Source organism: Sciurus carolinensis, chromosome 1 (genome assembly GCF_902686445.1).
Source record: "Sciurus carolinensis chromosome 1, mSciCar1.2, whole genome shotgun sequence".
Lineage (NCBI taxonomy): Eukaryota > Metazoa > Chordata > Mammalia > Rodentia > Sciuridae > Sciurus > Sciurus carolinensis.
Genome location: NC_062213.1, coordinates 194,419,184 through 194,434,465, shown reverse-complemented (window position 1 = coordinate 194,434,465; position 15,282 = coordinate 194,419,184). Strand labels below are relative to the sequence as shown.

General features: G+C 42.2%; 1 protein-coding gene across 30 annotated transcripts in view; it reads right to left on the bottom strand.

The window, feature by feature from the left end:
• Nucleotides 1-13,051, bottom strand: part of Eif4g3 (eukaryotic translation initiation factor 4 gamma 3) — a 294,208-nt gene extending 281,157 nt beyond the window's left edge. For 16 of the 30 annotated variants that reach the window (XM_047526830.1, XM_047526776.1, XM_047526881.1 and 13 more), the window contains exon 1: nucleotides 12,705-13,049. In XM_047526830.1, the coding sequence (XP_047382786.1) occupies nucleotides 12,705-12,919 (215 nt within the window). In that variant the 5' untranslated portion in view covers nucleotides 12,920-13,049. Of the gene's footprint in view, nucleotides 1-12,704 lie in introns of all 30 variants that reach the window. The other 14 variants (XM_047526748.1, XM_047526753.1, XM_047526840.1 and 11 more) reach the window with 3 other exon arrangements.
• Between the last annotated feature and the right edge of the window lie 2,231 nt (nucleotides 13,052-15,282).

Here is a 15,282-nt window from a genome sequence, read left to right as displayed (position 1 = left end):
CCCAGCCCTGTAAGTCACTGACTTTCTAAAGAGGCATTTAGCTTTCACTGCCTTGCCTAAAATTCAAGTACACACACCCAGTCACCACAACACGCAAAGGTATATGTTAAGGTCAAGAACTCTACCATCTGCTTTTGGAAATGCAGTTACCTCAGGAAGATAGACTGGTTTCAAATTCTAGTATTTCTGAAAAAGATTGACAATGTAATATTCCAAGTATCAGCTGACTATATTAGCCTCAAAGATTCAACAATATTAATCAGTGGTCATTAAAATTCTATATAATGTGGGTGTGATGTCATCTCTACTCTCCTAATCTTTCCTACTTCTGATTCCCCCCCCCTTTTTTTTTTTTTTGGTAGCAGGGATTGAACATACAGAGCCACATCCCCAGTCCTTTATATTTTACTTTGAAACAGTCTCACCAAGTTACTTTCAGCCTTGCTCAATTGCTGAAGTTAGCTTTGAACTCAGGATCCTACTGCCTCAGCCTCCCAAAAGTTACTGAGATTAAAGGCACTCACCACCATGACCCAGTTTTGAATATTTATTAGTAAAAGCTAACCTAGAGACACACACAATAATTTACAGAACTTAAAAAGTAGGTATAACTTACAAATCAGTAATCCATTCCCTCACTATAATACTTCAATTTTAAGTCCCTCTATTTTTCTAGTGGAAAAGTCTGTCCAAAACCAGTAACTGTGGTTTTTATTAGACCTGAAAAGTTATAAAATGTCTCTCCTTTCATGTAGTTTTTTTTCTAAATAGCACAAAGAATCCTGTTCAGGTCTGGGGTTGTGGCTCAGTGGTAGAGCGCTTGCCTAATGTGTAAAGTTCTGGGTTCGATTCTCAGCACTACATATAAATAAGTGAATTAAATAAAGGTCCATCAACAACTAAAAAAATTTTAAAAAAAGAATCCTGTTCAGCAGAGGCTAACACTATTTCCCATTGTTGTTTCTTTGAAATAATGTAAATATTAGAATAGCCTGAGGATATAACCTTATGAATCAAAAATCAAATTTAAAATTACTTAAATGCTTTAAGACAGAACTAACAGAAATATAATAACCCAAGAATCTATAACTTCACACACAATTCCAAATTCTCCCCAGAAGAGTAAAACAGTCAATTGCCTATATTTTTACAAGTCTATCCTTGCCTAGTAGGAATTTACTTTAAGAATAAAAGAAGTCAGAATCTTTTGAGTTGTTCTGTTTTCAGGCCTTATAAGAGAGTTAGAAATGGTAAAAGTTCATTTATTCAATAGGCCATATTTTATAAACAGCACAGCTCAGTAAATTTTAAATGTGTAACAGATTATAAAACCTTACATATGCCAGGAGCAGTGGCACATGTCTGTAATCCCAGCAGCTCAGAAGGCTGAGACAGGAGGATCAAGTGAGGCTCTAAGCAACTCGGCAAGACCCTGTCACAAAATAAAAAGAGCTTGGGATGTGGCTTAATGGTTAAGCAACCCAGAAATAATACCCAGTAACAAATAAACAAAAACAAAAACAAAAACAAAAAAAAAAAAAATTCTAACATGTAGTTATGATGCCATCTCTACTCTTCTAATCTTTCCCACTCCTGATTTCAACTTGCACAAAAACAAAGTTTCAAAAATACTGTTTTAACATGTCCGTTTCTCAACAAAATAGAAATACAGGGCTAGAGATGTAGCTCAGAGGTACAGAGCTTGCCTAGCATGTGCGAGGTCCTGGGTTCAATCCCCAGTACCAAAAAAGAATAGAGAAAAGAAATACAAATGATTTTTAACAAGTTACCAAGAAAACTCACTAGAAAAAGAACTGTCTTTTCAAGAAATAGTACTGAGACAACTGGATATCTGCATGCAAAAGTTGGACCTCCACTTCACATTATACACAAAAAATAACTTGAAATGGGTCGAAGACCCTAAATGAGTCAAATACCTAAAATTATAAAACTCTTAGGAAAAAAATATAGGAATAAATCTTTGAAAATTTTGGTATAAGCCACAATCCCAGTTACTCAAAAGACTGAAGCAGGAGGGTGGTTAAAGTTCAAGACCAGCCTGGGCAACTTAACAAGATACCGTCTCACTGTCTCAAAATTTTAAAAAGGGCTGGAGGGCAAATCTCAGTGGCAAAATACCCCTGGGTTCAATCCCCAGTAACACACACACACACACACACACACACACACAAATAATTAAAAACTTGCACTTCAAGGGTTAGGGATATAGCAGGTACAAGGCCCTGAGTTCAATCCACAGTACCACAAACAAAAACAAAAACAAAAAACAAAACCTGCACTTCAAGAGACATCATCAAGAAAATGAAAAGACCCACTCTTGGAAAGCACTTGAAAATCCTGATTCTGATAAAGGGTCTATACCCAGAATACAGAAGTAAGTCTTATAACTCAACAATACAAACATAAATATTGTATTCCCAAGACCCTGGATTCACTCCCTAATGCCAAAAATGCGGGGGGGAGATTCATACAGATAAAAAGTAACTTCTTAAAATTCATCCCAAAACCCCTAAAATCTAGATTATCTTGTGTATTCTACCACCAGAATCCTCTACTCCAAGCCCAATATCAGGCACCTGAGAACACGGCATACACCATGCTTGTTTCAAGCACAAATTTTTGTCATACTGGTCACCCGCTCATAATGCACATCCACTTCCCATCCAAACCCTGCCTATGGTCTTAAACTCCTTTTTTTTTTTTTTTTTTTTTTAAATTGATTTCTCCATTCAAGTTCTCTTTTGTTTTGTTTTAAAAATTTTTTGTTGCAGCACCAAATATTGAACCTAGGGTTTCAGGTTTATATACTTATACACTATTATATGTAAGAGACAGAAAGTAGATTAGTACTTGCCTAGGGCAGGGAGAACTGGGGACAACTTATATAGTTATGTACTATTTCCTGGGGCCTAGTTAAAAAAAAAAGTCAGGGGGCTGGGGATATAGTTCAGTTGGTAGAGTGCTTGCCTCACAAGCACAAGGCCCTGGGTTTGATCCCCAGCACCGCAAAAAAAAAAAAAAAAAAAATGTCAGGAGTCATCCAATTTATCCTTTCTTACATTCCTTTTTTCTACCTTCAAGGTTCAACCCTCTCCATTCTCCATGAAAAATATTATATTCTGATTCAAAACTGGTTGTACTCACTCTTCATTTCTTCTTACTTTTCTTCTCTTGCCATTCCAAAATTCTGTTTGTTCCCCCACTTCAATCCTGTTTTCGTAACTCCACCTAAATCCCTTATGGTCTTTTCCTCCTTCTTTCAATCACTTCTGAGATAATACTAATGACTCCTGAAAACCAAGTAAAAAAATCAAGGAAATAAACTGGGCATGGTGGTGATGCCTGTAACCCCCAAAAAAGTCAGGAGACTGAGACAGGGGATAGCAAGTTCAAGGCCAGCCTGGGCAACTGAGGGAGATCCTGTCTCAAAAACAAAAAATAAAAAGAGCTGGGGACACTGCTCAATGGTACAGCACCCCTGGGTCCAAACTCCTGTACCACCAAAGAAAGAGAGAGAAAGAAGAAGGGAGGGAAGACTGCATATGTATACAAATCCTAACAAATTCCACTCTGGCCACTAGCTTTTTTAAAAAATAAAAATATAGTTTGCATATATGGATTAAAATGTATTCAAGGGGTTGGGGATAGAGCTCAGTTTGTAGAGTGCTTGCCGGTCAAGCACAAGGCCTGGGTTCAATTCCCAGCATCGCAAAAAAAAAAAAAAAGATACAAAAGAATAAAGAAATGTAAATAATCAGAAATGTGATGTTACATATTAGTTTTAGCATTATAAATTATTAGACACAATAACTGAAAAATGTTACACTTACTGATAAAGATTTGAGCTCTCCTCTCTATAATGAGCAGTCATAACCTCTGAGCTACACACCAAAGGTAAAAAAGAATTTCCCCAAGAATATTCCAAACTGACTATTCAAAAGTACTTTCTGGGATCTGGGGTTGTAGCTCAGTGGTAGAGTGCTTGCCTAGCATGTGTGAGCACTGAGTTCAATCCTCAGCACCACATAAAAATAAAAAAATAAAGATATTGTGTCCATCTACAACTAAAAAATATTTTTAAAGAAGTACTTTTTGTGACTATTTCCAATCAATCCCACACATATGAATGAATAATTATAATACACAAATTAAAAAAAAATCTTAAGTACTTTTTGATGGAGAGTCAAGTAACAAAATAAGAAAGATGCAAAGGCTGGGTGTAGCTCAGTGGTAGAGAACTTCCCTGGCACATGCAAGGCCCCAAGTTTAATCCCCAGCGCCACAAGAGAGAGAGGGGGAGAAACTTTAGAAAGATGCAAACTATACAGAATTTGACCTTAAGTTACATTACAAAAAAGGACAAAATTTAAGTTCAATGAACTAAAATCCACAAAAGGCAAAAGTGTAGTTCAGTAACTGAGCATGTGTTCAGTATGCAGAAGGTCCTGGGTTCAGTACCCAGCAAAAATAAATAAAATCCATACAAAAAAAGAAGAGGGAAGGATCACCACTGTTAGATTATAGGTGATTTGCAGCTCAGGTCGTGGCTCAGTGGTAATGCGCTCACCTAGCATGGGTGAAGTCCTAGGTTTGATCCTCATCACCACATAAAAATTAAAAAAATAAAGGTATTGGGCTGGGGAATTAGCTCAGTTGGTAGAGTGCCTGCCACGAAAGCACAAGGCCCTGGGTTCAATCCCCAGCACCGCAAAAAAAAAAAAAAAAAAAAAAAAAAAAAAAAAGTTATGTGTCCACCTACAACTAAAACAAAATATTAAAAAAAAAGATTATAGGTGATTCTTACTTCCAGTTTTTCTCTATTTTTTAAATTTCCTGTTTCATGTAATCACAAGTTTTTTAATACTAATATCTGACTATAGATGCTCCTCTTTGGCCTTTATACCAACCCTAATCCTCAGTAAAATGCTTCAAATATAAGTCAGTCATTTTAGTTTTATAAACTGGGTCAATGATATCCTATCTCAAAGGAAATTACAGAACTATTTTCAATTCAATTACATATCAGGGCAAAACAATTTTAGGGCATTCTTGAATGCTAAAATTGAGTTGTGATGCCATCTATATTTGCCCTAAAACTTTTCTGAAATTGATCCCCAGACTCCAAACTTACTTACCATTTCGTGTGAAAAATATTTACCAATTGCCTACTGTCTGCCAAGCACTATTCTAGGTACTGACAAGTCCACAGTGAACAGAAGAGACAAAAATCTGCTTTCATGGAGTTTACATTCTATTGACAAGAGTCAGTCAGCATACACTGGGATAAAACAACTACTAGCTAATAGGTCATAAACCTGACAGATTTCAAATGTACTTAAAATAGCTTAAACTATCTCGAATTTCAGCTGAAGCTACAGGAGACTGAAAAACGCCTTCTGGTTGGCAGCAAGCCAAGGAACTAGAAGCCTTTTGAGAATTCAGAAGTAGCTTGAGATCCCAATATTTCATCCATGTAAATCTCAGCTGCAGTTTATTCACTACTTGAAGTCATATGCCTGGCTAAAATTCAGGAAATAGTTTCCTATTATTTTAGCTCAATGTTTTTTTGTTTTTTTTTTTTGTTTGTTTGTTTTTTTGTGGTGCTGGGAATTGAACCCAGGGCCTTGTGCATGCTAGGCAAGCACTCTACCAACTGAGATATATCCCCAGCCCCTCAATGTATTATTCTTAAAGTAAAAATAGGTTATGTCTTATCACAGGAGTTTATTCCAGAACTTACTTTCCCTCATACTTCATAATGAATCAATTGCATCATCACAGTGAGTAAGCCAGACACTAAATGAGAAACTTTAGTCTCAAACCATCCCACAACAGACTACACAATCTTTATTTTTAATTTTTTTGGTTGTAGATGTACACAATACCTTTATTTATTTATTTGTTTGTTTGTTTGTTTGTTCATTTATTTAACATGGTGCTGAGGATGGAACCCAGTGCCTCACACGCACTAGGCAGGCATTCTACCACTGAGCTACAACCCCAGCCCCTGACTAAACAATCTTAAAGGCTAACATGGTAGGAGCACTTTAATCTCAGGTTAAACCCAATAATAAGCCAAAAACTAGAGGCTTCTTATACGAGCAAGTTGTCTCACCTCTGATCCATATTAGCATGCTTTAAATATCAATAAGCTGCCCTAGAAAAAATGTCACTGTCCATCAGATAAATATCATTAATTGGTACCTATAAATCCTTCCCCTAAACTTGGAAGAACAAAATCATGCTCAAAACAATCTTCAGAATCACAAACCATTATAAATTAAGGAGGTCACTGGATAAATGAGTCTACTTTTTTTTTTTTTATTTTGGGGGGGGAGGGTCTGGGGATCTTGGGACTGAACCCAGAGGTACTTTACAACTGAGCTACATTCCCCAGACCACTTTTTTTTTTTTTCCTTTTAGTTGCAAATGGACAGGACACCGTTATTTTATTTATTTATTTTTTTTAATGTGGTGCCGAGGATCAAAACCAGAGACTCCCATGCTAGGCAAGCACTCTACCACCAAGTTACAACCCCAACCCCCCAGACCTTTTTATTTTTGAGACAGGGTCTCTAGAAACTGCTGAGGCTGGCCTCCAAATTGCAATCAATCCTCCTGCCTCAGTCTCTAAATTGCTGGGATTCCAAGTATGTGCCACCATGCCCAGCTCCCAGTACTTTTTTTATTTTTAGTTTTTAATTTTGAGACAGGGCCTCACAAGTTGCCCAAGTTGGTCTCAACCTTGCAATTCTTCTGCCCCTATATTTTAGAGAAGGGAAAACTTGGCACCATAAGCAGTTAATTTAACTACTCCAGTACAACACGTTTATTAAAATAGAAGAGAAAAACTCAAACGCAAATTTTTCTACTCCACATCAGGGGCACTGCTGAATATACCAAGCTAAATCTTTAATTTACGGCTAGCAGGTACCATTTCTAAGCCAATATTTAATATCAAAAGGGCAGGGTTATTATGTAATACAGTAGGAAAAACCAAGATCAGTTACGTATCTCTTCCTACATTAATTTCTCAGGTAATCATGCAGAAGATGCTCTGAATCTATAACTGTGTTTTTACTACTGTTTTCTATGGCACCTTCCTTAGCTTCTTGGCTTCAGCAAACAAATAAATAAAAAAGAAGAAAAAAAAAAAAAAAACCTGAAACATGACCGAAATGCATTTTATTAAAATTCCTTACATCAGCAACAGCAATGGAATTAGTAAAGTAGGCTGGCAGAAGAGAAGCTAGGTAAGCCTCGGGTAACACTCATCCTTCCAATTTAGTTCAGATGTCAACTCCCTCTGGGAAGCCCTAATTCCTCCTTCCCCAGACTAGATGCATAGCAGTTAGCACTGTACTTGTCTCATGATATTCTGTGTGTTTACCTGTCTGAGTAACCAAGTTCTTGAGTCCTCAACCTCAAACCTAGTCTGGCACACAGTAAGTACTCTTAATAAATAAACAAATGAATTCGCAAACTTTACCACTTATGCCAAAGCTCCAATACAAATGATCCGAATGGCAGTCCTCTTAATTTGACAATGATAAATGGACAGAGTTTTAGTATTATTTTCAAACATTTTTTTGAAGACAGACCTTTTGGAGCTGGGGAAATAGCTCAGTCGGTAGAGTGCTTGCTTTGAAAGCACAAGGCCCTGAGTTAGATCCCCACCACCCAAAATAAAAAAAAAAAGACAGACCTTTTGCGGGGTATGGATGCGACTCAGTAGTTGGGCACCTGCCTCCCAGCAAGCTCAAGGGCCTGGTTGCTAGTTATAATTCTATTTTGCTGGAGGCCTTCTTGACTTCTGAACAGGGAGAAACATGCATTGAATCAAATGTAGAGAACCTATGCTTAAAGGATCACTGAAATGAAGATAACCTACTTGTCTAACAGTATGTGGCTATGAACTAATTAAATATGGTACAGTATCACTATGTTCTAGATTACGCCACAGAGCTTCTTTTCTGTATATAGACTTTCCCCTGGCTCTCAAATATAGGAGAGTATTCTTCCTCTCATTCTCACACGTGGGTTGCATAAGAAATAGCACAGCATAGTAAAAAGGGCAACTATGGGTTTGGAGTCAGTCATGGCAGTGCAAATCACAGACCACCCTTTACTAGGCAGATAACCCTGGCAACATTACTAACTACCCTGCACTTCAGTTTCTTTATCTGTTAAACAGCAACAGTATCTACCTTATTAGAATTCTTGGAGAAATAAATAAAATCATGCATGTATGGTTCCCAGACAGCAGGCACTCAAGTGGATATTATTATTGTTGCTGCTTTTATTATTTAGATCTAGCTTTGGCAAAGAGGCAAAAAAGAGAAGACAGCAAACATTACTGGCTTCAGTCTTTAAGATCAACAGAGGAGGAGAAAAAAAGGAAAACTATAACACCAAAAAACAACAGAATGTTGGCTTTTAACAATACTTATCAGCCAGACATGGTGGCACACACTTATAATCCCAGTGACTGAGGAGGTTGAGGCAGGAGGATCAGAAGTTTGTGGTCAGCTTTGGCAACTCAGTGAGACCCTAAGCAACTTAGCAAGACCCTGTTTCAAAATAAAAAGGACTGGGATGTAGCTTTGTGATATAGTGCCCACGGGTTCTATTCCCAGTACAAAATAATAATAATATATCTATCACAAAACAGCTGAGGACACAAGTCATTTTCTGGTTGACACAGATCTCTACCAAACTTAGTTCCTGCAAAGAACCCACTGCCTGATTTTCTTAATCAATACGGCAGCCCCAAAGCAGTAACTAGACTCCCCAGAAATGTCTACAGCCCTGAGAGAAATTACACTCTGAAGTCTTTTCATATAAATAGAACACTTTGTATTCATAACAGACTATAAAATTGTTCTGTTTAAGTAAGAACTATTTGGACACCTGAATTCAAACTCATTTATCTTGATTATCTGAAGGGTGACCAGTTTCAATCTAAAGAACTAGGCTTTTAATAGGGGCCCAAGAATGCCCTGAAAAAATCTAAGCCAGATTTTCTGTATATGGACAATTTTCTGTGGAAAGGGTCATAGCAGCTTTCATTAAAATGTAAAAGTGAAGCCAAGGGTGATGGTACATACCTATAATCCCAGCTACTCCAGAGGCTGAAACAGAAGGATGCCAAATTCAATTCCAAAATTGATCCCAAGTTTGAGGTCAGTCTGGGTAACTTAGGAGACACTGCCTCAAAACAAAATTAAGCTGGGTGCGTGCAGAGGCTTGGAAGGCTGAGGCAGGAGGATGGTGAGTTCAAAGCCAGCCTCAGCAACTTACCAAGAAGTTTAACGAGGGCCTAAGAAACTCAGTGAGACCCTGCCTCTAAATAAAATACAAAAAAAGGACTAGGGATGTGGCTCAGTGGTCAAGTGCCCCTGAGTTCAATCCCCAGTATGAAAAAAAAAAAAAAAAAAAAAAAATTTAAAGGGCAGGGGTGTAGATCATAGGTAGAGCACTTGCCTAGCACATGCTAGGCTGTTGCCTTCCATCCCCCCCCCCCAAAAAAAAAAAGTTGAAGTTGTTAAATTGCCCCCCAAAAAAGGTTAAGTCATTCAACATAGCTCTCCCAACCTCTCTTAATGGGAAGCTGGGGTAAGCAGATCTCAAGACAATTTCCCCCCCAGTACTAGGGATAAAACCCTAAGGGTAGGGTTTTATCAGTTTTATCCCCAAGGTCTCACAAATGCTAGGCAGGCACTCTACCACTAAGGTATATCCCTGACCCTTTTAATTTTGAGACAGAGTCTCCCTAAATTGCCCAGGCTGGCCCTGAACTTGCAATCTTGCCTCAGCCTTCTAAGTAGCGGGTATTACGGCATGTACCACTGTACCTGACTTCAATGTGAATATTTTGAAGTGACAATTTAATAAAAACTCTAAATTCCATGTCAGTTTATGTTATGAAAATTCTAAGCATATTTCTCCCTTGCTCTTAGCATTTTTCTTAAAAGGGTTTTTCTTCTTCCAGTCCCTACCACCTACCAAGCCCCATCTTCTGCTTCTGCAGTCAAAGAGGTCATTTCTACTTGAAACAGTTTTATGGGTCCTGTCATGCAAAACTGATGCCTACTTAAGCAGGTTTCAGTTTACAATCAAATTTGTTATTACTAACATTTCCCTTCATTTCTGATTTGTTACCTGAATACTAAGTACAAATGAAGGACACCTTGCCATATGAATCTTTTATATACGTATTCAAAATAAAACTGAACTTATTAATTTGATGCGAACAACTACCCATATATTTTGAGGAACTGGATCTATTCAAGCTATGGAAAGAGAACTCTAGTTCTGCACTCCAGCCTGGATGCTTCAATGTTATCAACTTATCACATGATGACCACAGTGTTAAGTACAAATTCCCACATTCCCTCAGGTTAGAAAATCAGAATTCCTCTGTTTCAATCCATTTTTAACCAGTTCCCCTTTACCAGCTGATACCATTTCTCCACTGGTGTGTTCTGATGAAATCTGTAACCTCTAACTCATTTACTATTTATATAATGTGTTTATATTTTAGCAATTGTAACCTTTCAGTGCATAAACCAAAGGGACAGTAACGAGTTGCAGAATACATCAAAAATTAATACGTCTAAAATTAATTTTAGATTCAATGAAATGAGACAAAATAAAAGCTTGAATTACATAAAACTAAGTATCTAATATACTACAGATAAGTTTAAAAATGATCTCCACTGGAAATATCAACTTAAATTTATCTTTAACAACTGTTTCTTTTATTCAAAAGAAAATTAAGTTGCAGAACTAGTAACTACTTCTGTTACAACCAACTTGGAGCTTCAGAAGTCCTCTCTTCCTGAAAAGCACTGAGAAAAAGCACACTTAAAACACTCAAATCACAGCTGTGTCCAGGAGGTTATCCAACTCACCAGCACTGTCATATTCAGCAATGCGGTCCCAACTTATTACTTTGTACATCAATAACACATCCTCTGGCCTGCCTTCTGTTTAACTGCCAAAACATCTCAAAGATGCAGGTAATGAATAAAGTACTTGGTGACAATACAGAAACATCCAGTCTTACCCCAGGGTATGGACAAGCAAGGGGGAAAGAAAAAAAAAAAAAACTGAAATTAGAAAGGAATTTAAACTCACAAAGTATTAATGGAAGATAGAAATGTCTACGAAATCCAGCACTGACCTCCACCTTGAAGTAAGCAAGCCAATCAACCTTCTCTCTTACAGTAAAATAATTAGGGATACTGATCAAAACTAACCAGGTTTTCCAGAAGCAACACTCAACATTCTCATGGGTGAACAATTCTTAATTGAACAGAATCATGCAGGATAAAAACATTGTGAAATCAGTACACACATCACACTGGAATGGAACTTATCTTTCCTCTGCGCCACAATGCCTGCATTGAAAAATGTGGACTAATAATATTTAAAGAACAGAGAAAATGACATTTGACAAAAACCAATGACCTGAAATGACTTTGGGAAATGCCTTTCCCTTCCCAAAGTAATTGATACAGACAAGAATCAAACTAGATTGTGAAATAATCTGTGGCGCTCGGGGCAGTTATTTACTCAAACATCCTACTATCTCTAAAAATCAAATTCACCATAATACAAACCCCAAAACACATCCAATTATTATTGATTAACAGGAATACAAGGGATGAGAGGGGGGATGCATGATGAAATGTTATTCTCCGTAGGTAACACCTTTCTATTCCTCCATGGAATTCATGAATTTAATATTCTACCTTCACCAGCTAGTTTTTGACTAGAACACCTTATCACCAAGTCTTTCCAAATCAAAGGTGTCCAAAATTCCACAATGGAGCAAATAACATGAGGGTCTCAATACTGGACTTTCCTCCGGGAGCCCGGGTACCCTGCAGACATCGGGCCTAGGAAAAGCAAATTAAAGCCCTTTAAACATATCCGTCCTAACACAGCCTTCCAAGAAGTGAGACTTTTGGGGGTGATGGGTAATGTCAGTTAACTTCCTCTTCCTTTAAAAAGGTCAAAGACAGGGAAGCGTCCGGTGTAACATTTCCTCCTTAGATCGCGCTCTACCACAAACCACATCACAACTCCCCCAGTCGTTAAAAAACATGAGCCAGAGGGAGTGCTTTTTGTACGTTTCACTATAGACTGAAAACCCAACTTACCTCGGGAACGAGCTGATCAGCTTCAAACGGGAAATTTACCAATAAAGTTTATTATGTATTAATAGTGATTCGGGGAGCCCATCAAGGCCCGCTGCAGGGGGAGCTGAAGGGAGAGGAGGAGTAGGAGGGTGTGTATCCTCACAACAATCAGAAAATCCTTGCCTGCAGGGTTGATCGCAGGCACTGGCAAATTCTACCCAATACAGGGGAGGGGGGCTGCAGGAGGAAGAGGAGGAAGCGACGGGAGAGGAGGTTCCCCAGCTCCACCAGGGAAGGCTGCAGAGGCACGGCCGAGCGGAGCTAGTTTCACCGTACTGCGGAGGGTCCCAGTGCGCCCCGCAGTGCTGCTGCCGGGGAACCCCAAGAGCTCCGGCCAAGCCCGGTGCCTGGGCTTCAGCGGCAGCCCCTTTCCTAGCTGGAGGGTGGCGGCCGGCAGGAAGGTCCCCCCGGACTGCGGGGTCCCCCCGGGCTGCGGCAACGAGGGCCGAAGGGGCGGCAGGAAGGTGAAAAGGATACTGTTGGGGCGCCTGGGTCTGGAGGGCCCTGATGTTCGGGTGAGGAGGGGCCGCTGCTGCTGCCGCCGCCGCCGCCGCCGCCGCTGCTGCTGCCGCCGCCGGGTGAGGAGGCGGTACCGCTGCTGCCGCCGCCGCCGCCGCCGCTCCGGTGCCGGGTCCGGTTCCTGCTGCAGCCGCTGAGCCTGATTTCAGAGCCGGTTTCTGCGGTAAACTCATGGCAAAGCGAAGCCACCAACCCCCCCAGAGCGGGACCGGGCGCGCCGGGGTGCAGGGGCCGGGGGCAGCGGGGGGGCGGGTTGGGGGCTGACCCGGGGAGGCGGCGGGAGCGGGGGGCCGGGGGGAGGCTGGGAGGAGGAGGAGGAGGGGGCCGGGGCCGGTCACACACGCCCTCCGCCGCCGCCGCCGCCGCCGCCGCCGCCGCCGCCGCCGCCGCCGCCGCCGCCGGCAGCAGCAGCCGCCCCGCGGGCCAGCACCACCGGCTGCCGGTCTCCGTGACAACGCGACCCCAGGGGGGGGGCCGGACCCGGCGGGGGCAGGAGGCGGAGAGACCGGACCTTTCACGGCAATATCCTCATGGGCCGGCGGCGGGGGGTCTTTATCCCCCTCCCCGGGGGAAGCGGCGCCCTTCTCGGTAGCGGGGCTCAGGCGATGCCGGCGGATTTTCTTCACTCAACGAGCAGAGCATCCAACATGGCGCTGCGGCCGCCTCCAGCAGTCCGGCAGGACGGCCGCTCGGAAAACTTCGGGTATTTTCGGAATGACTCGGTAGGCCGAGGATGGGAAGCACCTTCGGCTCTTTCCGGAGACAGAGAGCAGTCGGGATTCTTCGGAAGCGTTCGGGCGCGCCTTCGGTCTCCGTTCGGAAGCGGTCTAGGGCTGACTACCTTCCTCGGGAAAGATCGGCGAGGGGGCTTCACAGGCTCGCCGCCGCGCGAGTGCGGGGCGGAGGGAGAGACCAAAGGCGAGGTCTGGCCTGCGAGAGCCCTCCCCTGCGGCCCAGCCTCGAAGAACAATGGTAACGGCCTCGGAGCCTGCGGTCCGCAGAGCCCTGCCCGCAGGGGCGGCGAGGCGATAAACCCCGGTTCCTGCGGGAAGAACCGCTGAACCAGAGCGAAAGCGGGAGGATAGGAACCCGCCCGCCGCGGGCACTTATTAGCATAACAAATACCAATCGGCGGCCTTGACGACGCATTTCACATCCATTATGTCGACACGCAGTCGGCACACACTGGGGGGGAAATGGAATGAGGAGGCCGGGGAAGGAAAAGTGACCGGTCCAAGGTCACTCAGCCGGGAAGGGACAGAGACAGTCAAGCCTGGATCGGAATTCCACTTTGATGGGGATGAACCTTGCCTCCTCCCAAGTTGGCTGGGGACTGATCTGACCCTCCTTATCTAGTCAGCACCCTTCACCCAGGGCTCTGGATGGACCCTCCTGAAAGCCTACCCCAGGACTGCGGCGCCCCTTGGCCGGCAGCCCGTGGTCAGCTCCCCAAGTCTGTCCAACGCTGGGACAACACTTGTTGATAAGATCTTTTAATCCCCAGCTGGCTCTATCAGGATCACTTCCACCCTCACCCAGCACACCTTGCCCCTTGCAGGGTCCTCATCTGGAGCATTCGGTAGCATTGAGTGAAAAGGAGCCTCAGGATGGCGGGGTAGTCCAGTGGCCATCAGGCATGGCACTGAGCCTTCACTAAGTTCATGCAGTCCTGTGAAACGCAGGTGGAGAAACTGAGGCTCGATCCCATCACAGCAAAAGAGCTGAGGATACTGAGGCTCAAAATGACAAGAGACTTGGCAGGGTCGTGTGGACAGTAGTTGACAGTCAAGTTAGAGCCCAATTCTGAATCCTGCAACCCTACTGCCTGACTCTATATAGAGAGAGAGCTTTACATGTAATGGATGCTTAATTTACGACAACCCCTGGGATCCCCAGATGCACCCTCTGGGATAAAAGCACATCTGGAAAAGCAAGATACCACAACCCCCACCACCTCTGTTGGTTGGGGCTCCACTGTTCCCTCAAGAAAAGAAAACCTCCTCCCCGTCCTCACACCGGAAGGTAGCAGCTACTTCCTGCTCTGGACTCCTCAACCATTTGGAGTTGTAACACCTTGTTATCTAGGATTAGATTTCTGCAACCTCTCCAGGCTTGCCTTGAAAAATTCCCAAGTGGTCCTTAAGTTCCCCAGATTCTCATTTCATGTTCTGAGATCTCAGGCTTCTTTATCCCAACCAAAACCTGTTCCCAGCAGAAGATTTGACTTCTCATTTACCCGAGGATGACAACAAACTGATAATTGCTTAATTGTTAATTCTTTTCTGAGCTAGTTTCATTTCCTAACTTAATAGCTACAAGCATCAGGCAATTAGTGTGTGCCTGGTCTTTGCTAAGCACTTCATGAACATTTATCACTTTTGAAACAGATAGACCTTGGGCAAAATAATGTCAAAGTCCCTGATAAGATTCTGGCCTCAGGCTACCAAAGGGGGAAGCTTGTAGGGAGCAAAGTCAAAATGATGGAGCTCCCTCAGCCAAAAGCATGGCCCTGGCTGGACACTTCCCCACTACCACA